Raw genomic sequence first — 23,945 nt, forward strand, 5'->3', positions numbered from 1 at the left:
TCAGGTACTGATTATGGGCTTTATTCAGTGTTAAATGCTCCCAACGTGAGTCCGAATACCATTTTACATGGCATTTATTGCCATACTACTGAAAGCAGCAGCAGATAGTTCACCTCAGATCTGCAAAATAAAACAACTAGCAGACGCTTTGAATATAAAAGTCAAACTCAGTGCAAACCAACACCCTCAGCCACTCAGTAGCCTACGTACTTTAATAATGTGAAATAGGTGTAATATGTATTTAGATAATATTTAGAGGTGCAGTGGCTGGTATTTAAATGTTTCTGTCGTGTTTTGTCATGCAGGCACATAAGTTGCTTACCAATGAAATCTTGTTGCATCACATGTAGTTACGACACGGTGTAATACTCTGGTAAATCAGCTGATAGGTTTTTTTACATGTTGATGAACGGGCTGCACATGATCTCAACCCGAATCAACGCTAACTCACAACTGCAGAGAAAGCCAGTGTTGTGTGGTCGGTCATGGTTAACGGTGTGAACATAAGTCTCAGTCTGTGTATTAGGAGCATTAAACCCCATGTCAAGTCTCTGAACGCTGCTGTTCTGGATTATTCACTCACTCTGGAGGATTGTGGAGCAGTTTTCAGTCTTCATCCGTGCACAAGCGTTGAGTCATTTCTCCTCAGCAGCCTGTGTGGAGCAGAGAGAGAGCAAACAGAACGATTATTTCAATGTCACTATGGTCTGATTAAAGTGATTTAGCAAAACTTTGCACAGCTTATGGCTCTGTATAGTAAATGCTGCTCCATCTGAAAGCATGTGTTTTAGATTTACTAGAACCGGCTTTACTGACAAAATGCACATTAATCAGCAAGCTCTATTTTCAGTGCATCATTAAAAAAAGAAGCTTCATAATGTTTGTGCACATCTAAAGTTAAGTGTTTTTCTGGTTTAAATACACTACCTAACAAATGCCTTGTGGTGGATCTCAGTTGTAAGAGCAGCAAATAACAAACTCAACTTCTAGTTGATCATTTAGAAAAGTGTCAGAAGGTGGATTTTTCTGCTGAATCATCACCAATACTGCAGAAGACCTACTGGAACCCACATGGAGCCGAGATTCTCACAGTTTTCAGTCAAGTTTGGTGAAGGAACAATCATGGTTTGGGGTTATATTCAGTATGGGGGTGTGTGAGAGATCTGCAGAGTGGATGATCAACATCAACAGCCTGAGGTATCAAGACATTTGTGCTGCCCATTACATTACAAACCACAGGAGAGGGCAAATTCTCCAGCAGGATAACGCTCCTTCTCATACTTCAGCCTCCACATCTAAGCTCCTGAAAGCAAAGAAGGTCAAGAGGCTCCAGGATTGGCCAGCCCAGTCACCAGAGGTGAACATTATTGAGCACGTCTGGGGTAAGATGAAGGAGGAGGCGTTGAAGATGAACACAAAGACTCTTGATGAACTCTGGGAGTCCTGCAAGAAGGCTTTCTTCACCATTCCAGATGACTTTATTAATCAGTGATTTGAGTCATGTCAGAGATGTATGGATGCAGTCCTCCAAGCTCATGATGGAGTCAGACACAATATTCATTCTGTTTCCACTGCAGCATGAGCACATATTCTATACTGGACATTATTGAAGGTTCAGTGAGCAGACTTTAGTCTAAGCAGAGTCAGACCTTACTGTCCTAATGAAATCAGTCAACATCAAGACATGATCAGATTTTATTGTGCTCAAATAAGCGTCATCTAGAGGTCTTTACCTTTCATATAAGACACTTCTGATACCAAATCATCAACTAGAAGTCAAGTTATCATCTGCTGTTCCTAAAGCTTGGCTAGACGACAAGACTTTAGTCAGGTTGTGTAGAGTTTATTTGCTACACCATGGACTGTAGTGTATTTGTATCAGGGTTGCTAATGATATTTACATGCATGCGCAGGAATATTTGACTCCTCTAAATTGATGTATTCTACCAGTGATTAAAAAATGCAGTTGCTTACCTGAGGGTTTAAAGGCTGTTAGCTGAACCACCTGAAACAACACACACACACAGACGCACGCACGCACACACCTGTCATTTCAAGACAAGGCCACTTCACATACAAAATACCACACACTTTCTTTACATTTAGTGGCTTTAACTATTATACACTGGCATTTAATCCACAAGCAGGTATTTAATAAGGAAGAACAAACTGAAACGCATCTAACTGCAATTTTTAGCTTTTTTTTTTAATTATTGTTGATAAATAGGGTGTCACATTGGTGCAGTGGGTAGCATGATTGCCTCACAGCAAGAAGGTCGCTGTTAAGTCTTGAGAAATAAAAATGAAATTTGCAAAAAAAGAAGTGCAAATAAAAATCAAGCAGAGTCAGTAAAAGATATCTATATCTGCATATACTCAATCGTGAGTTTGTGATGCTGTTTTCACTTTGCGGCCCTGATTTGACAAGGGAACTTGGGTGTTTAAAGCAGGCCTGGACCTGCCTACATTTAGGTGATGTCATCACCTGGAGACACCGTATCACCGAGGTGGTCTTACAGCCCAGTAGGGGCGGGCCTGCCGTAAACACCCAAGTTTCCTTAACTCCGCCCCCTTGTCAAATCAGGGCCACAAAGTGAAAACAGCATCACAAACTCACGGTTGACTGAAAAGCTAATAGAAATGAGCACTGCAACTGACTGGACGGGGTTTGGAAAGGAAATGCTATAAAAATGTTTTGCAAATATAGAAAGGTTTTTATTGCAAATATGTTTTTGTTTTTGTTTTTTTTTCTTGCTCTGCTTGATTTTTATTTGCACTTCTTTTTTTGTTTGTAAATTTCATTCTTATTTCTCAAGACTTCATTTTCCTTTTGCAGTTCTTCTTCTTTGTTAGCAAAATTTACTTTTATTTCTCAAAAAAATAAAAATAATTTCGCTTTGCGATTTTATTGGAAATTTGCATTTATTTATTTATTTTTGCTCAATACTTTATTTTTTGTTTGAAAAACTTTCTTTTATTTTGCATGTATATATATGGTCCTAGATCAGGCATGGGCAAACTCGATCCTGGAGGGCCGGTGTCCTGCAGAGTTTTGCTCCAACACTAATCAAACACACCTGAACACCCTAATTAGTGTCTTTAAGATCACTAGAAAGCTACAAGCAGGTGTGTTTGATTAGGGTTGGAGCAAAACTATGCAGGGACACCGGCCCTCCAGGATCGAGTTTGCCCATCCCTGTACTAGATTGACTCCATACGCATCCAGAGAATGCTTCTGGATGTCAGAATGTGTAGATGTTTGACTAAAAATGCAGTAAGAAAAGCATTATTTGCGGTGTGTACAGTGGGCAGGGCTTATTTTTTTCTTAGGGCAATTGATTGGATGGGTTTGGTTTGCTGTTGCAATTGATTGGATGGGTGTGGTTTGCTGTTGCAATTGATTGGATGGGTGTGGTTTGCTGTAGGTGATTGACAGGCTAATATTTCAGTGACAAATGAAAAGCTTAAGTTTTCCCACCTGACTCCTGCTGGCTGCTTTTAATGGGAAGCTCACGATGCTGTCCTCTTTAAAACGCTCTGCCGGATAAAGAGAAGCGACACACAGTCAGAATTATTAATCCTCCTGTATATTTATTTTCTGTTTAACGGAGAGATTTTCAACACATTTTTAATCATAATAGTTTTAATAACTCATTTCTAATAACTGATTTCTTTTCTCTTTGTCATGATGACAGTAAATAATATTAGACTAGATATTCTTCAAGACACTTCTATACAGCTTAAAGTGACATTTAAAGGCTTAACTAGGGTAATTAGGGTAAAGTTAGGGTAATTAGGCAAGTCTAGGTTTGTTCTGGAGACAATCCAAAACTAATATTGCTTAAGGGAGCTAATAATATTGACCTTAAAATGACTTTAAAACTATTAAAAACTGCTTTTATTCTAGCTGAAATAAAACAAATAAGACTTTCTCCAGAAGAAAAAACATTATAGGAAATACTGTGAGAAATTCCTGAATCATTTGGGAAATATTTGGAAATAAACATTAGCAGGAGGGTGAATAATTCTTCAACTGTGGACGTTAAACACCTCAGTGTGACCCTGATTTAATTTTCACACACCGTTCTTGTACACGAGTGAACCTCCGCCGCTGCAGGAACTCATGGGAGTCGAGCTCTCGCTGCTGTCCCGACTGGAGTGCGTCTGCAGACTGTGCACCCACGATGCTCTGGGGGACTTCTGTGAGGGCAAGAAGCTGATTGGCTGAGAGCAGTTCTGCAGGAGGAAATGACATCACACAGTATGTTTACATGGACACCCATATTCGAATGATTCACCCTAATCTGAATAAGACAGTAATATGATGAAGGTGTTTACATGAGCGGCTTTTTGAATGTTAGTTACATGATCCCTTTACATCGTATAGTACAGTTTGATTAATGTCATTACATGTACCGCAATCAGGTTGCACTTCTAGCTTCAACCTTAAATACCTCCTGCACAATATTCAGCTTTATTAGCTCTCCTGCACAATATCCTGCACAGCATTGTTCAGTCTCATGTAAGAGTACTTGTATGGCCTGTCTTATGTGTATAGTTTTGAAGTATCTTATATATTATATGTTAGTTATGCACAGGTTTTTTGAAATAGCTCTCATGTCTAGTGTTGTGTTTGTATTTATGATTAATCTATATATAAATGAGACCTCAGAAGTGTGCAAACAGAACTCTTACTGTAAATGACAGAGCTTTCCTCTTCTCCTGAATCCTCCTGATAGCGTTGCGCACCTGCGATATCATAAACAAGCACATACTGTATGACACTTACATTGAAAGTCATGTAAGTTGCACCACTAAAGAACAACATGGAAAAGCTCTGAGATATTAACATCGCTGTCTCCTTCAAAGCATGCATCCGAAGTAAATTTATCATCATCACAATCTTAGTATATGCAATATCTGTGCCGCAATAATTAAATGTATTTTATGTGGCACACATTTATGTGCTGCATGCATAGGTTATTCAAATTTGACCAATCAGATGGGGCTTTAGTATTTTTATCCCCGCCTCCCCTGTAGGTGCTGTTCTGCTATTGGCTGGAGCAGACCAAAGCTGCAAATAAACACTATTGGCAGGAGTCGAGATGTGAAAACAAAACAGCCAATCAGAGTCTGAATATCTGCTGACGTTGAGTCAGTCAAGTTGTTTAAAAGTCTAAAGAGTCGCAAACCAGGTGCAAACGATCCCTTTTAAGGGTTAACGGCGGACCTTTCAGGCGAGAGCGTCTCATATCACCGCACTCGCTTCAGCCTTTGTTGATTTAAAGGGAAGTCTGCGTACTTTGAAGGATGCAGCCTGGGAATTGAGACGCAGCTACAGTTCATACCTCGCTGTTGTAAACCGCATACACCAGAAAAATATACAGGCCCTGCAGTGAGAAGAGTTGCATGATTAGTGAACATCGTGAACACTCACACAATTATAAGATGCTTTTATCTGCTGTTGATTCATTAAGGTGTTTATGGCTCACTGTAATGTCAAAAACAACACTGATGGTTTAAAGATTTTGGCACAATTTTCCACCATAAACTATGGAGTCAATCTAGGGCCATATATACACTAGCAAAATAAAAGAAAGTTTTACAAACAAAGTATTGAGCAAAAAATAAATAAATGCAAATCTCCAAAAATCACAAAGCAAAAATTATTTTTGAGAAATAAAAATTTATTTTGCTAACAAATATAAAAAAACTGCAAAGGGAAGGTTTTTATTGCGAATATTTTATTTATTTATTTATTTATTTATTTATTTATTTTTTCTTGCTCTGCTTTATTTTTTTTGCAGTTGTTTGCAAATTTCATTTTTATTTTTCTCAAAACTTAATTTTCCCATTGCAGTTCTTTATTTTTGTTGGCAAAATTTATTTTTATTTCTCAAAAATAAAATTTCGCTTTGTGATTTTTGTAAATTTGCATTTATTTATTTATTTTTGCTCAATACTTTATTTTTTGTTTGCAAAACTTTCTTTTATTTTGCAAGTATACATGGTCCTAGATTGACTCCTAATAAACAGTCGAGTCAACATCTGAAGTAGATTAAAAACATTGATGATCCACGTCAATATTGACTACTGTTTTTATATATATATATATATATATATATATATATATATATATATATATATATATATATATATATATATATATATATATATATATATATATATATATATATATAAGAAATTATATTTTGCATAAAGAAAATAAGGCTATAAATCATCCTCTCCAGAAGCAGTTTAACTTCAATAAGCACTCTAATATAATGAACCACATTATAATTATAATCATTGTTTATCATTGATGCAGTCATATTTTTAATATACTTCAACTTCCAATTTTTGCATTATGGAATGGACAGATTGACAGACAGATAGTTATTCATTATTATCCATTTATATGTTTTCATTCATTCTAGTGCTGGGCAAAGACTAAATCACATCCAAAATAAAAGTTTGTTTTGACATGCGCGTTTGTCTATTATATATATATATATTTATTATGTATATGTGATAAGCTCGTCATGATTTTGCCAAGTACAATGCGATCCTGCATTAACATCTATGTTGATCCTGGAACATCATTTTCATTGGAAAATGTAATCCATACCTACCCTACCCCTAAACCCAATCATAACTATAAATTACTCCCAAAATCAGGGGAATAATAGTTACATAACAATCATGTAGAAGAGCATGAACCTAACCGTAAACTTAAATGCTAAACATATACCTTCATTCTGATTGGCTGATAGGAATGTTGTTCCAATTGGCTGATAGGAATGTTGTTCCAGGATCAACATAGATGGTAACCCAGGAACATGTCCTACTAGATGAATATAATTTGTATCAGAAACATATATATTTTACATTAAACATAAATAAACATTTTCTCAAATATATGGATGCCTGTGTTTATTTATATAAACTTAATAAATATACACAGCATAAAAAGGTTTTTTTGGATGCGATTAATCGCTGCTATTAATTTGTAATTATAATTAATTATTTTTTTGCATTACAGTAATAAGAAATTGGGCCAAAATAATGCAAAAAAAATAAATAGAATAAAATAAAACTGCATTTTAATGATGGATGGATGGATGGATGGATGGATGGATGGATGGATGGATGGATGGATGGATATAGATAGATAGATATCATCATAACAAATTAAATGGCTTTTGATTGAGCCAAAATACAAAAATAACTCATTAGCTGCACTTTATTTATAAATATAATTCATATTAAAACACACTGTAGCTCTTATATTCTAATATATTATAATAAAACAGAAAAAACAAGTCTAAAACTGATTAAATTATAGCCGTAACAAATTAAAACACTATTTTCTGAGCCAAAATACAAAAAAAAACACAAAAAATAATTCATAATGCAAGAGCTAAAGTGTGTGTTAACATGAATTATATTTATAAATAAATATCAAGTTATAATATATTATGATAGAAAAAAACAGGTCTAAATGTGATTAAATATTAACCATAACTATTTAAAAGACTGCACTTGCTTAGCTAAAATACAAAAACACAACAACAACTCATTATTTGCTATTTATTTATGAATATATTTCATATTGAAACACACTGCAGCTCTTGTATTATAATATACTATGATTAAACAAGAAAAATACAAGTCTAAAAGTCATTAAATAATACCCATAACAAATTAAATGGCTTTTTGTTTGAGCCAAAACCCCAAAATAACTCACTACTTGCTATTTACTTCTAAATATAATTCATATTAAAACACAGTGTAGCTCTTGCATTATAAAACACTCGTGACAGAAGAGATTTCCAGCAATGATGGAGCTGCTCAAGCGTCTCTATCTTCCTCCTGCTGCTTTTATCTGTTTCCCAGACGCTCACAGTAAATCTACATTAACAAGCTCAGGGAGGAACTCCACTCTCATTTATTACAGCGGCGCAGGAAGAAAAAGACAGAAACACAACTGCATGAAGTTCATTTCTAATGTGTTGACGGATCTGAGCCTTTCAGAACATGTAGGAGTTACAGCTGCCCGGATACAGGAAAAAAGAAAAATCATAAACGGGTCAATATTAAGGGGATGGTTCACTCAAAAGTGAACATTTACTCACTAATTATTCACCTGAAAGTGGTTTCAAACCTTTAGGAGTTCTTTTTTTTTGTTAAACTTAAAAGAAGATACTTTGAAGAACGTTCCACTGACAAACATGGTATAAAAATATATGTTATGGAAGTCAATGGAAACCAGTTTCAAACATTTATATAGCTTTTGTTTTCAACAGAAGAAAGAAACTCAAACAGGTTTGTTGACAAATGAAAGATGAGTAATTATGACAGAATTAACATTTTTGAGTGAACTATCCCTTTAAGTATATTTTTATACAACGACTATGACTAATACTATTGTTATATTATTTTTATTATTATTATTATTAATATTAATATTAAGACAAATGCTACAACTACTATTATTATTTCTTATGACGACTACAACTACTACTTCAATTACTACTACTATTATGACGATGACGACTACTACTACAACGACTACTACTATTATTATTATTATTATTATTACGACGATGATGATGACTACTACTACTATTAATATGACGATGACGACTACTACTATTATTATTATTACGACGATGACGACTACAACTACTACTACTTCAATTACTACTACTATTATTACGACGATGACGACGACGACTACTACTACTACAACGACTACTACGATTATTATTATTATTATTACGACGATGACGACTACAACGACTACTACTATTATTATTATTATGACGATGATGATGACTACTACTACTATTATTATTACGACAATGACGACTACTACTACTACTATTATTATTATTATGACGATGATGATGACTACTACTACTATTATTATTACGACGATAACGACTACTATTACTACTACTACTACTACTATTATTATGACGATGACGACTACTACTACTACTATTATTATGACGATGACGACTACTACTACTATTATGACGATGACGACTACTACTACAACGACTACTACTATTATTATTACAACAATGACGATTACAACTACTACTACTACTACAATTACTACTACTATTATTATTACGACGATAACGACGACTAGTACTACTGTTATTTTGACGATGACGACTACTATGACGACTACTACTATTATTATTATTATGAAGATGATGATGACTACTACTATTGTTATTACGACGATGACGACTAATACTACTACTATTATTATGACGATGATGACAACTACTTCTACTACTAATATTATTATTATCATGACGATGATGATGATGACTACTACTACTATTATTAATTCGACGATGATGACTAGAACTACTACTACTATTGTTATTATTACGGCGATGACAACTATAGCTACTACTACTACTACTAGGACTACCACTACTATTATTATTACTACTATTACGATGATGATGATTATAACGACGAGGAATACTATTACGACTACTACTACTACTAATAATAATAATATTAAAAATGTACGCTACTGTTATTAATAAAAATAACATTTCTTATAATAATAATAATAATAATAATAATAATAACAACAATAACAACAACAATAAAAATTATCTTTCAAAATTATTTTAATACTATGACGACGACAACTACTACCACCACCACAACTACGATGACGATGATGACAATGACTACTAGTGCTACAGCTGCTGCTGCTACTACTACTACAACTACCACAACCACCACTATACCAGCTAGATGGAAATAAAGCCAATTCACAATTGGGATTTATTCCTCCTACTACTGAAGCTGGTTGTGTCGCTTCACCACCTACTAACAGCTATGTCTGTTGGCCTACCATGAGTACTGTGTGTGTGTGTGTGTGTGTTACCTGAAAAGCATTGAGTGTGATGAACAGGTAGGCCATGACATCAGATAAATGGACCAGCACACCACAGAGCCACGTCAGGCCTAAAACTGGCAACAAGATCAACACGGGCCGCGTCGCTGCCCTACACACACATGCATTATGTTAAAAATATATCGAAATAGAAATTGAACATAGAATTATTAGCCATCCTGTTTATTTTTTCCCCAATTTCTGTTTAACGGAGTGAAGATTATTTCCAACACATTTCTAATCATAATAGTTTTAATAACTCATCTCTAATCACTGATTTCTTTTCTCTTCACCATGATGACAGCACATAATATTAGACTAGATATTCTTCAAGACACTAGTGTTCAGCTTAAAGTGACATTTAAAGGCTTAACTAGGGTAATTAGGGTAAAGTTAGGGTAATTAGGCAAGTCATTGTATAACAGTGGTTTGTTCTGGAGACAATCCAAAACTAATATTGCTGAAGGGGGCTAATAATATTGACCTTAAAATGGCTTTAAAACAATTAAGAACTGCTTTTATTCTAGCCGAAATAAAACAAATAAATTTCTCCAGAAGAACAAATATTAGAGGAAATACTGTGAGAAATTCCTGAATCTGTTCAACATCATTTGGGAAATATTTGAAAAAAACATTCATTTAAGTCTATTTTCTGAATATTTAAGTAAAGTTAATGAATAATTGGAGCGACTTTACATCTGCACCCAGTACAGAAACACTGCAGCTGCTCACTCGAGCTGTCAGAGCATGTATTATTGTTAATGTCTGCCGGTTGTGTGCTGCTGCATCTGCAGGTGTGACCCACCAGGTGAGATCCAGCGTGTGCAGTTTGGAGTCTGAACTGGGCGTCAGCATCTTGGCTCTGCGCCGCGCACTGGACACTGTGACCAAAACCACACGAAACAGCACCACAGCATTCACCTGCGCGCACACACACACACAGACACACACACACACACACACACACACACACACACACACACACACACACACACACACACACAGACACACACAGCAGAGTATGGAGCTTTTTCACATTTGCGTGTTTCTCTGCAGCAGAAGTGGTCATAGTTGGTAAACTCAGAGCGCAGTGAATGGCAGAGTGGGAGAGTACAACAAATAAATGTTTTTACAATCCTATTTGCTCAAAATAATAAAAGACAAACTTACAGCCAAAACAAAGAGCACCGGCCCTGCAAAAGCCCAAATGACACTGGACTGGAGGTTCAGCCAGCAGTGCTGCTGTGCTTTATACTGGTCCAGAGTGGCCACCAAAGTCACAGCCACTATAACCACCGGCAGCCCTTACACACACACACAACAGACACAGAAACACCAATCAAACAGAACATCAGTCGAAATTAGAGATGCACACACACGCTCTCACATACTTTCTTACACAAACACACTTGTACAGCTATCTGTATGGAAATTTCCCATAGATGTCATTATTTTTTACTGTACAGACTGTATATTCTCTCCCTGCACCCCTAAATCAACCTTCACATCAAACAAATCAGCATTGTTTATTCAATCCTTTTTAAAAATACTTCATTCTGTGTGATTTGAGCTGTTTCTACTGGTATTGCTATACTTGCGGGGACATTTGGTCTCCATTTGGGCACACACACATACACAGCAGCAGTTCTCACCCCAGCCGAGCACATAGTACATCTTCATCCTGCGGTCCTCGCTGATGTTCACAGACACCACTTTACTCCAGAGCAGCAAACCCTCCACCAGCATCCAGCAGAAGGAGGACAAGAAGAAGAGATGAAGGAGAGCCGTCACCAGCCAACACGCCTCCTGAACACACACACACACACACACACACACACTCAGCAAAATTCAGCTGATATTATTTAATCTAAAAGACAGATCTGTATTCAATTATTGAGCCCTGTATATGCATATATTGTCAGATTAATCAGTCAAACCTGGTTTCCCGCTGCCCAGTCGCTGAGGATGAGCAGAAACTGAGCCACAATCAGAGCTGCCATCAGGTTTTTGTGCACTGTAGTTCGGTCTGACTTCGGGACACTAGAGGGCCACAGAGAGACAGAAATAACACAGGAAGACGCAGGAATGTGAAGTCTCATATATGGAGAGAAACTCACCCGACGGCCATGAAGAGAATAAAAGTGAAGATGAGAGCGCACAGAGACACAGCAGAGCCGATCAAACTGAGGATCTGCAGACCTGCGTCGTGTACTGCAGCTCTCTACAACACAAGAGCAAAACAAGCCTGAGGGTTATTGGCATTTCACTACATGTGTGGACATTAGGGATGGGAAAGTTTAGGGGTTTCACGATTAGACATGATTCTAGACATCACGATACAATTCCAAAACTAGAATTAGAGTTTTTATACATATATATATATATATATATATATATATATATATATATATATATATATATATATATATATATATATATATATATATATATATATACACTACTATTATTATTATTATTATTATGATGATGACTACTACTACTATTATTATTATTTTGACGATGATGACTAGAACTACTACTACTACTGTTATTATTACGGCGATGACAACTACAGCTACTACTAATACTAGGACTACGACTACTATTATTATTACTACAATGATGATTATAACGACAAGGAATACTATTACAACTACTACTACTAATAATAATGATAAAAATGTAAAAACTATCTTTCAAAATTATTTTAATACATATAATATATATATATATATATATATATATTAGTGGTGTTAACGTGCTGCGTTAACGAAAAACTCTTATCGCATGCTAAAAAAATATCACCGTTAATCTATTCTCAAAGTTGAGTTGGGAGCTGGGTCTATTCTACGCAAGCTATGATGACTTTCACCTTGATATTTTAGTGCAGATGTATACCTGAACGGTGAGCCGTCTGTCAAAAAGTGCCCTTTTGAATCAAATCAACAGGATGCCCTTCTGGATCTATCACTTACTTCGAAGACAATACTGACTACGCTTACATGGACATCTGTAATCTAGTAATTTGCCTTAATAGACAATAATATAATGAAGGTGTTTACGTGAAGTGCTTTCATATAAGAGTTTCCTGTCATTTTGGCTGACTTTAACTGCAGTTCGGCCGTTTCACTCATGAACATTTCATGCATGCCCCCGTGACAAACAAACGGGAATTAGACGCAATAAGGAGTAAGGACTGGTGAGAGTGCTATGGAATTTAATAACGCACGCCGAATGGTAAGTAAAAAGCTTTCGCATTTCGCAATGTGTGTGTGTGTGTGTGTGTGTGTGTGTGTGTGTGTGTGTGTGTGTTTGTGTGTGCGGTCCTTTACTGACAGTTGCGTGTGTCTCGGAAAATATGGCGAAAATTCCTACATGACGGTAATAGTTTGATTGCGGTGTTTACTTCAATAATGCCACTAATATCTGCATCCTCCACATGTCTTAATTCCATTTCTGTTTAGTTCAGTTATAACTTTAGTCAGATTAAGGTCATCAAAAAAATAATAATAATAAAAATAAAATAGATATATTTTTCAAATAAATGGCTGTTTGGAGCCTATGTAGGTCTACAGTTCAAAACTTATGTTTAACTGAATAGTTAGTAAACACAAGTACATCTAATAAACACTATTTATTTTCATCACTAATTATCATAGTAGATCAGTTTCTCCAGCAGATTGTGATGCATTTTGGAAACAGGAGATGAGCCCCTGGTCTAATGCGCCACCTGGCTTGAGAAACCCGTTCTCAAAGACTTACTTTCAGTCATTATTTGGGTAGCACACATATTCTGAAAGCCTTCGGCAGAATTCAGAGAGCTATTTTAATCTAGATTATGATCGTTAAATCCAACGCAAAAATCAACAAAAAGTTGCACATTTTTCCAATCCCCCAAAATTCTTAATTAAACGCAAAATAATCGAAAACAAATGTAAATAATCTATTAAAACATCAAATTCCAAACCATATAATCAAATTATATTTATTTCAGCTTGCATTTAATTATTTTAAGTGACTTATAGAGGTTGTATACGCAGCTCACGGGATGTATTTGAGTGTCTCTTGAAAAATGACATGTCACCTGCATCCTCATTACATTACATGAAGGGGGCGAGCGAGTTTTCAGCTTGTGCAGTAAGCAGATGCAGATGAAGCGTGAGTGATTTACATGTGAAGTCAATGCAAAGATGAAATATAGACAGCTTGTGGTGTGAATTGGGAGATTTGTGTGTTTGATGTGCTTCAGACTGCAAAAGAAAGTTGGAGCAAACGGAGCAATGGAACAGACAAGGGTGACGGCCGCTGGATGTGACTGAATTGAAGGACATTATTTGTGCTTTACATGTATGGCTGGTATTATGATGTGCGCCAAATCAATATATTATTTGAACTCTTTTCCTGCAGTTAACAAGAGAAAACACTTCCCTGCCATTGACGAGTTTTACTGTATCCAGTGTTTTAGGTGTATTACAGTGTATGGCCCTAACGCAGGTCCTATGTGTGACATGATGTCAGATGCTCCGGGGAGGGAAATCTGAGAGACTGTGGATAAAAATGAGAGTAATACAAGCTTCCTTTGGTTTAATCCCTTGTCAGTGTTTCAGATTGCACACCTAACATAGTAGGCTGTCAGAAAGCCTGTCCTAGGAACCCAAGTCATGTAAAATGTGTCCGTGCGGGAAACAATTACTAAACTAAGGTTCCTAGGACAGGCTTTCTGACATAGGCTACCTAATAATGGTGAATACACATAATTTTGTACATTTATATTTATTTATTAAAAAATATTAATAAATAAATAAATAAATAAATAAATAATAATCGCAAAATTGTCTGCAAATTTCTGGGAATTACCGCCACAAAATATGTCGTTTTTAATCGCAAAAAACATTCGTGAAAAACTAGGGGTTCTGATTAATAGCCGTTAGTGAGCATATTATTAATGCAGATTCAAATATGTTGTATTCTTGACTTATAAACTCATTTATAATGTGCTTAATGATTGTGTTTTCATCATTAATAATAAAATAATCATTAACAAAGCATTGCATTATTCACAAACCAGTAATTTAAGAATCGTAAATGATTAATAAACTATTCAAATTAACATTTATATATATCTTATTATTCAGGCATGTACTAATAGTTAATTAGAATGTTAATAAAGGTTTTATTAATCAACTTTATGCAGTTTTGTCACCTAATCTAAAGTTAGGACTAGTTATGCTTTATAAATCCCTAATAAATGACAATTAAACGCTCAGTTCTATTCTGAACAGGAAAAAAGAAAAGAAATGACTTTATTAATTATTATTGATTTGAAGATGCACAAATGAAACTGCATCAAATGAAAAATTAATCTTTGCAATCTTACCTAAAATAAAAGTACTGTACAAAGAACATTATAAATGTGCTTAAGTCAAGAATACAGCATGTGTATCTGTATTTATAAACTGCTAATTAACGTCTATTAATGTAGAGTTAATGAGATAATTAATTTACTATTTGTGAATGGTTAACACATGATTAATAGTGTGTAGTTATTATAAAGTGTTACCAAGATGGCTTTTGATCTATTTATTTATCAGTTTTTTTATTTATTGTAGGTCATTTGCACATGTCCTCAGTCACTTGTCTTAAAAAGAAACCATTTCTTAGTGTTGGGTCTCGTTACCATAGTGAAGCGTGGAACATGTTCCGAGAATAGAACGCATTCCAAAAGTGTACTTTAGCCTTGCAGCATAGGAGAAGCTCTTGTGGGTTTGTTGTAGTGGCGTAGAGCAGGTGTGTCTTTCGTAGTGAGTGAATATCTAAGTCCCCTAGTGCAGTGGTTCTCAAACTTTTAAACCCGCGACCCCCATTGTAAGATCGTCAAGAACTCGCGACCCCCCACTACCAAAGCATATACAAACAATAAAAATAGCTTTTTTTTTAAGCTGTTCACAATATTTTAACTATATTTACTATAGATTACAGGGCTCGAAATTAACATTTTTGCTTGGTAACACTGGTGCTTCTAACTTTAAAAATGTAGACGCACCAGCCAAAATTTAGTGGCTCCCACCAATTATCGCAATGTTACTACAAGTTTTATAAACAGATTTATTGCATTTGAAAATCAACACTAATCAAAACTAACAAGCAAAAAAATAAATATGCATGCGTGAGGAAAATATGTCTTAATGAAATCCCGTTATCACAAGAAAAGACATTTTTATAACATAATTAAGTGACCAAAAGATACACGGACGGATATCCCAAAAGATATCCCACAGACTTTACAGTGAATGCTAGTTATTTTCATAGCAGACTTGAAGCCAATGGAGGTCTTTTATCCACTCTTCAATAAGTATAGCTGGTGGATTAACATTCAGCACATGATCAGTAATTAGATGTGCCAATATTTGTAGCTTTAGGTGTTTCTAAGACAAAATCTGTCAGTGTTGTTTTCATTCTCTTGTCTTCAGCGCTTTACATTTTCGCGGTTGTAACTCCTGTCATCTGAAGACAGGAGGCGTTGCCTGAGTGATTGACAGCTGATTTTAACCAATCATTCGTGTTCAGTTCTTAGAGCAGTGGGCCAATAAGAAGAGCGCGAAGGCGGGGCAAGCGTTGAAGGCTTTGTTTACTGCGGCAAGTTGACATGACAACAGTTTTAAACTGTTCCTGAGCGCTGCGTTCCAAGTACAAAGATGCATTCTGCCCGAATGTGTCCTAAATACTTTATGAATCAGTAATATCTTTTTAAAAATCTGAAAATATTAGCTTTCACTTGTAATACTGAAAAATATTTATTATAATCACTGAAAATTACACAATTTTTAAATAACTCTCGCGACCCCTTGAAATTATTCTGCGACCCCCGCAGGGGTCGCGACCCCCAGTTTGGGAACCACTGCCCTAGTGTTTCTCATCGATTGAACATCTGCCGGTTTGAGTGATTCACGGTCCAAGACCGAAATCCTCATCCTATTTCAGCTAGCAAACCCCGAGTTTTTGACAGGTGAAAGCCTGAAAACCGATTTACATCATGGTTGAGCATCTTACACTGAGTGTTGACTGCACCACATCGGCTGCCATCTCCAAGAGCCAGAAAGAAATGCTGCAGCTCAAAGAACGGCCTAATAGTGAGTCATATTTACATTCTGATATGAATATCCAGTGTTTTCCTGACATAATAAGATACTTGCTATTAAAACCTAATGTTTGTACAGTATAATAGACAGCTGTTTCAAGAAGAGCGGTTAACAAACTCCTGTGAAATCCACAGTAACTTGCAGCAGTTTACAGCAAAAGTCCTGTATTTACTGTATTTATCCTGTGGTATATGTATTTACAGATATCTTCACTGTCATTTTCACAAAGCAACTTTAAAATACAGACACATAGCACATAAATACTGTAAAATACAGTTAAATACAGTGTCATTTACTAAAATGGTTAACAGTGAGGCTATAGCAGGATGTACATGTGATAACGTCTGGCTTTATTAGTTCATATTTATGATATCTCAATCACTGTGCTGCACAGTTAATCAATAGCAGAAACAGAATATGCTGAGATGGTAAATGCTGAATATTATGGTGTATTATAAGGCTGTTCAAGAGCATCTTAAATGACATGGTTTGAGCAAATTGATGTTGAATCTTATTTTCAGCTTTTCTGATACAACTTTAGTCTAAAATCCCTCTGTAAAATTAAGTATTTGCCTTTCTATTTTAAAAAATAGTGCACTGAAGGTGTATTTTTATATCGTTTGGTGCATTGATCATTTATTTGTGTAACCAGTTTTATATAACATGAGAATAATCAAATATTATTATCGTCAATTACAATAAATAATAATACAATACAAAATAAAAGGGAAATTTCATGGTTAAAGTATGTTTAAACTCATGGTAAATTTGTGGTTTAGTTACATATATTTGGTGAATGTTCATTTTAATTTCCTCTCGAATTACTGTGGAAAAGAGTGTCAAGATGTGCAATCGCTTCTCTTTTAACAGACGAGAAGAAAGAGAAAGTGAAAAAGACGAAAAAGAAGAGCAAAGTTGCTTCGTTCCTCAGAGCTGCTTTGAGATGGTTCTGCTTCTCTCCCAGCGATGAGCCCTTCAGATTTCCATCCTCTGATGGTAAATGATGGGTTTGGTTGTTTTTTAGACTGTAATGTTATGAATGAACTGTATTTTTACTCTTATTTGGAGTTTAACGTCTCCTTGGAAATGACTGTGGACTATGTGCAACTGCAATCATTTGTGTTTGGACAGATTATGAGGTCTATGAGAAGAAGATGGAGAAAGAGGAGGAAGTGATGCAGAAGGAGGAGGTGGTGGAGAAGGAGGAGGAGGTGATGACTGAGAAAGAAAACGATAATGCAAAGGAAGAGAAGACAAAGGAGGAGGAAAACAAAAGCAGCCGGTTGTCAGAAGAGGAGTTTTGGAGAAGGAAAATGAAGGAGGAGGAGGAGGAGGCGATGAAAAGTGTGGTGGAGGAGGAGATGAAGAAAAATGAGGAGGAAATAAAATACATTGAAAAAGAGGAGGAGGAGGACATGGAGAAAGAGGAAATGAAGAAGAGGAGGAGAAGGAGGCCAAAGAGAAACTCTAGAGTCGAAGAGGAGGTGATGAAAGGGCAGGAAAGTGAGGAGGTGGAAAACAACATGGAGAAGAAAGAGACTATAACTGACATTGTGAGGAAGGAGTTGGAGGAGAGGGTGATGAACAGGAGGAGGAGGACGACAAGGGCAATTTACAGTTTGAAAGAGGAGATGAAGATAAAGCTCCGAATGGAGAGGCAGCACATGTGGCCCAACAACAGACCTGCCTCCAAAGCCCAAGCTGCACGGCGGGGGAAAAACCGCCATATTTTATTATGGGGGCCGAGGAAAGTTTAAACCTCAATAAAGTTGTGTTGAACAAAAAGAAAAAACAGTGTGTTGTGTTTATCTGCTTCAGTTCTGCTTCAAAAGTGTTGAATGCTTACAGGCTTTTAACATTCTTACAAATATCTTCTGTTCTGTTCAACCCGAAGAAAGAAAGTCAAACTGGTTTATAACAGCTGAAGGCTGAGGAAATGATGATGGATTATTGTTTTGGTTGAACTATTCCTTTAAAGGTTTAATTAGGTTAATTAGGCAAGTCATTGGACAACAGTGGTTTGTTCTGTAGACTGGAAAACACAATTTCTGCAGGTTTCACCAAGTTCAATTTAAAGGTGCTGTGTGTGAGTGTTCGACTCTTCTAAAGCACAAAAACACCATCATATGTTAGCAGATATTCAGAAACATGCTCAGTGAACGTACTTGTTTATCTGAGAAACAATACTGAAGTCAGATATTCTGCTGTGAACATGTGTGTTACGTGCTGGAACATCTGTCTTTGTTTTGGTCATTTATCCTGCCCAATGCCAGTTTAGCCAATTATATTCCAGCACCCCGGGTTGCCAGATAGTGGAAAACAGCGTATTTCATTCATTCATTCATTCAGTCAGTCGGGAAGGCTCTTAAAGCATGCGTCCGTGACCAAAATGCGACCACTGGTGGACAGAAGCAGACTCCGAAATCAGACGCAGATTCACACATGAGGTGGTTATTAATTAGCAAATAATATGAATATAAATATTACGAGCGTAAACATTAGATGAGCAGGTTACAATGTAACCCTGTGTCCAAACAACACACTACGGCAGGAGATTGTGATAAGCAATTTAGCTGTTTGCACCAGACGAAACACGACAGTAATGTAAATACAGCCATTCAGAAGCACAGAATATGCACTCACTCATGAAGTGGTAAGGTTTATAATGTAATTAATACATATTAAACCTCTCTGTCATTATTAAATGTAGATGCTGAATCACTCATATGTGTTGGTTTACACTGAGTCACAGTTCTGAAGTTCAATCTCAAACGGTTTATTTTATGTTCCAGATCTGAGCTGAACTATCTGCTGCTGCTTTCAGTATATGGCAATAATGTGATGTAAAATGGCATTCAAAGATGAGGTGTCCCTGAGCTGATCATTGTCAGTTTTCTGTTGTTCAGCTGTGAGAAACAGAAGCCGTTTCTAATATATCAATTTGAGATGTTCATTAGGACAAAAACTCCTTTTAATATGGAGAATATTTCCTCTATCTGGTGCTGTTGCTTTTATTTAGAGCACGATTTAAATCAGTCTTAAATCAGCCTTTGGGCTCGAGACTCGCTCATGTTGGTCGTCAATCTGGCAACCTGTGATTCCGTTTGTTTTGATCCAGGAGTGCAATACCTACTTTAACCACTGGGTGTAAAACTTACATACTGCACCATTAAGACTTTAAGACCTTTTTAAGACCATTATGAATGAAATTTTAGACTTATACAAGGATTAAACGCTAAGGATTTTTTAGAATATCCCAGTTGGAAAAGATTTTCACTTGCCCTATCAAAAACTGATAATTTAACACACTTAATAATACAGTAATAATCATGTAGTAATTAAAAATATAGGTCAGGTCAGTATCCTCAGCAGTAAATAAATGGAGAACTTTTAAACAAATGTTACTGTAAGGAAAGTAATTAAAACATTACAGATACTATAAATAGAGTTAAAAATGTTTAGTTTTTTTTTTAAATAAAAAGTTTTATTGAGATTGGGATTGTACTAGTGTTACTAGTGGCCAGATTCAGTAGCTATACATAAACAAAGGAAAATTAAGACCTATTAAAAAGATTTAAGACCTACAACACAATATTTCAGTAGATTTAAGACTTTTTAAGGCCTAAAATTTAGCTTTAGAGATTGAAGCTTTTTTAAGACCCCGCGGACACCCTGAATTTCTTAAGGGGGCTAATAATATTCACATTAAAACATGTCATTTTTACATGTTAAAACTGCTTTAATTCCAACCAAACTGAAAGAAAAAAACCCTTAAAAATACTTGAAAAATCATTAAAATAAATGAATAATTGACTGTATAATATAACTGCTCACCTGAACCTCATAGATCTGCAGCAGCAAAGCAAAGTTGGTAGTGTGGTTGCAGTGACAGGAAGTAGAATTATTCTGAGTAGAAATGACGACGCATCCCTTCGTTGACCATCCTCCTCCGTCTGACCTGAAGAGTCAAGACAACAGGCAAGATGTAAGCCATTTCATGAACAGCAACAAAGAATGAACTAATATTACAGATGTAAATGAGTGGGGATCGCTTACATCAGGCCGAAATCCCAAAATGCACAGACTGGAATAAACTTGACAGAAGTGTTCTGAAAATTAAAGAAGAAATCATTCATTAAAAACAAGCATGACTGGCAAAAAACACAATTTAATCATAAAAAAAATCTGCATTTGGGAAATATTCTAGAATAAAGAATAAAAATTTCACAGGAGGGCGAATAATTATGAAAAACTGCCTCATCTGCCAGTTCATTATCCATCATCAGATCCATATGACCTGGCTTGAATCCAGAAGAAACAGTTTATTCTCTAAAAGTGTCATTTTCCTTCTTCCTTTAAGAGGTTTAGTGGTCATTTCAGTAACATGGGCAGCTTCTGGGCTTTACCTGAAGCCTGTGCTGAAGTGTGAAGTGAATGGCCACGCTGATGGGCTGCTCATCTGCCAGAACTGTGCTGGAAATGACAGACGAGCCCAAAACTGTTCCCACAAACCTGATATTAACAATAACACACACACAAAAGCAAAATCACAACACAGTCAGAACGTAACCACACTATATCAGGAAACAAAAAACAATTCTCTGTGTATTTCTCTCTGACCCAAGTGTACATTTCCTTCAGCAATGTAGGTTTGAAGTATTACAGTATTAACTATTACAGTATTAACCCTTGTATATTGTTCAAATCTATTACACTTCAATCATGAAAACATCCAGTAAAATGAACTGCAGTAAAAAGCAGATGTTTTTATTTCCAATTTGTTTCGCATGGATCTGTTAATCAACCTCAGTCCTGATCAAAAACATGTTATTTTTTAAAACCAGGATTTTGATTATTTCTAGTTGATCATTTGGTGTCAGAAGTGGCTCATATGAAAGGTAAAGGCCTCTAGATGAGGCTTATTTGAGCACAATAAAACATGATCATGTCTTGATGTTGACTGATTTCATTAGGACAGTAAGGTCTGACTCTGCTTAGACTAAAGTCTGCTCACTGAACCTTCAATAATGTCCAGTATAGAATATGTGCTCATGCTGCAGTGGAAACAGAATGAATATTGTGTCTGACTCCATCATGAGCTTGGAGGACTGCATCCATACATCTCTGCAATGACTCAAATCACTGATTAATAAAGTCATCTGGAATGGCAAAGAAAGCCTTCCTGCAGGACTCCCAGAGTTCATCAAGAGTCTTTGTGTTCATCTTCAACGCCTCCTCCTTCATCTTACCCCAGACGTGCTCAATAATGTTCATGTCTGGTGACTGGGCTGGCCAATCCTGGAGCACCTTGACCTTCTTTGCTTTCAGGATCTTTGATGTGGAGGCTGAAGTATGAGAAGGAGCGCTATCCTGCTGGAGAATTCACCCTCTCCTGTGGTTTGTAATGTAATGGGCAGCACAAATGTCTTGATACCTCAGGCTGTTGATGTTGATCATCCACTCTGCAGATCTCTCGCACACCCCCATACTGAATGTAACCCCAAACCATGATTTCTCCTTCACCAAACTTGACTGATATCTGTGAGAATCTTGAGTCCATGTGGATTCCAGTAGGTCTTCTGCAGTATGTGTGATGATTGGGATGCAGATCAACAGATGATTCAGCAGAGAAATCCACCTTCTGACACTTTTCCAAATGATCAACTAGAAGTCGAGTTATTATTTGTTGCTCTTACAACTGAGATCCACAACAAGACTTTTGTCAGGTGGTGTAGAATTACCTCTGAGAGCCATCAGTGACTATTGGAGAAAGGCTGATGTTCTCCTCCTTCTCTGAGAGACACTTCACTGAGCTGAACCACGTGTTCAGGACAGTCACCTTTCTGAAGTCTAAACAGGCAAAAATGAAGGAAAGAAAGTTTACTTGTGAATGCGGACAATGAAAACAAAATGACAAGTTTGTTTAGTTTATTTAATCAAAATCCTACGGAGCCCCTATGAGACATTTGCAAAAATAAAAGCATGTAAATAAAAAGTAGGCATACGAAAGTCTTCATTATTATTATTATTTTTTATTTTTGCAAATGTCCCTTGGGGATGGGGGGGGGGACTGTAACATACAAAGTCTGTGTAAAATCCAAATTGAGTGTTTATTTTGCTAGAGCATATTGTTATTCTTCATAGATATATATACACTAGATATCGCATACAGACCCTGAGCATGCGTCAATAGCGCCGCCATATTAGTACAGTGCTCCCAGGACAAAACTCATTCAACCGCACTAGTAAAGACTAAAGCCAATGTGAAGATGCTAGACTTTTAGCGCTGTGTACAGGTGTAGTAACAAGCAAACAAAGAAAACAAAGCATAAAGGCAGAACATCTCATAGGTAAGATTTAGTTTTTTATGATTTTGTATGTTGTGAACTTTTGTGCTCAACAAGTAACATTATTGATAATACAGTCTCTAACTGCACTGACCATGAGGCAATGTAGCACCAACTCGCACCAAATACCAGGCTTCTGCTAGTTTTGTTAAATAAGATAAGCAAACAATGTAAATTAAATATGACAACAAAACGCTTCGTTGCTAGAATCTTATATTATTGTGGGCTAAGTGAACAAGTGGTTCATAACGGAGATTCATTCACAAACGAATTGCTCCCTCCGTTAGAATGAGAAGTGAAAGCAGGAGAGGAGGTGTGTTTCAGGACACAGATGAGATCAAATTTAACAGGTAGGGAAGAGAATACATTTCTATGCACACAAACACACACTCTTTGTCGACAATGCCCGTGCGATCACTTATCCATCGATGTAGAAAAGGGATTTAAAATGATAATTTCCATAATTAAAAAAAATGTGCATGCTGACCACCGGGAAAACTCCCAATCATAGATATATGTGTATAT

The 23,945-nt window shown here is 36.2% G+C and overlaps 1 protein-coding gene across 1 annotated transcript in view; it reads right to left on the minus strand.

The window, feature by feature from the left end:
* Positions 1 to 23,945, minus strand: part of adgrd2 (adhesion G protein-coupled receptor D2) — a 36,087-nt gene continuing 12,142 nt past the window's right edge. The window contains 16 exon segments of the mRNA XM_056464583.1: positions 1 to 653; positions 1,975 to 2,005; positions 3,479 to 3,537; positions 4,083 to 4,236; positions 4,696 to 4,749; positions 5,349 to 5,390; positions 9,926 to 10,046; positions 10,740 to 10,855; positions 11,105 to 11,238; positions 11,587 to 11,740; positions 11,872 to 11,974; positions 12,052 to 12,155; positions 20,908 to 21,031; positions 21,130 to 21,182; positions 21,480 to 21,585; positions 22,815 to 22,923. Of these exon segments, the coding sequence (XP_056320558.1) occupies positions 646 to 653; positions 1,975 to 2,005; positions 3,479 to 3,537; positions 4,083 to 4,236; positions 4,696 to 4,749; positions 5,349 to 5,390; positions 9,926 to 10,046; positions 10,740 to 10,855; positions 11,105 to 11,238; positions 11,587 to 11,740; positions 11,872 to 11,974; positions 12,052 to 12,155; positions 20,908 to 21,031; positions 21,130 to 21,182; positions 21,480 to 21,585; positions 22,815 to 22,923 (1,472 nt within the window). The 3' untranslated portion in view covers positions 1 to 645.

This window comes from Danio aesculapii, chromosome 8 (assembly GCF_903798145.1).
Source record: "Danio aesculapii chromosome 8, fDanAes4.1, whole genome shotgun sequence".
In the NCBI taxonomy this organism is placed as follows: domain Eukaryota; kingdom Metazoa; phylum Chordata; class Actinopteri; order Cypriniformes; family Danionidae; genus Danio; species Danio aesculapii.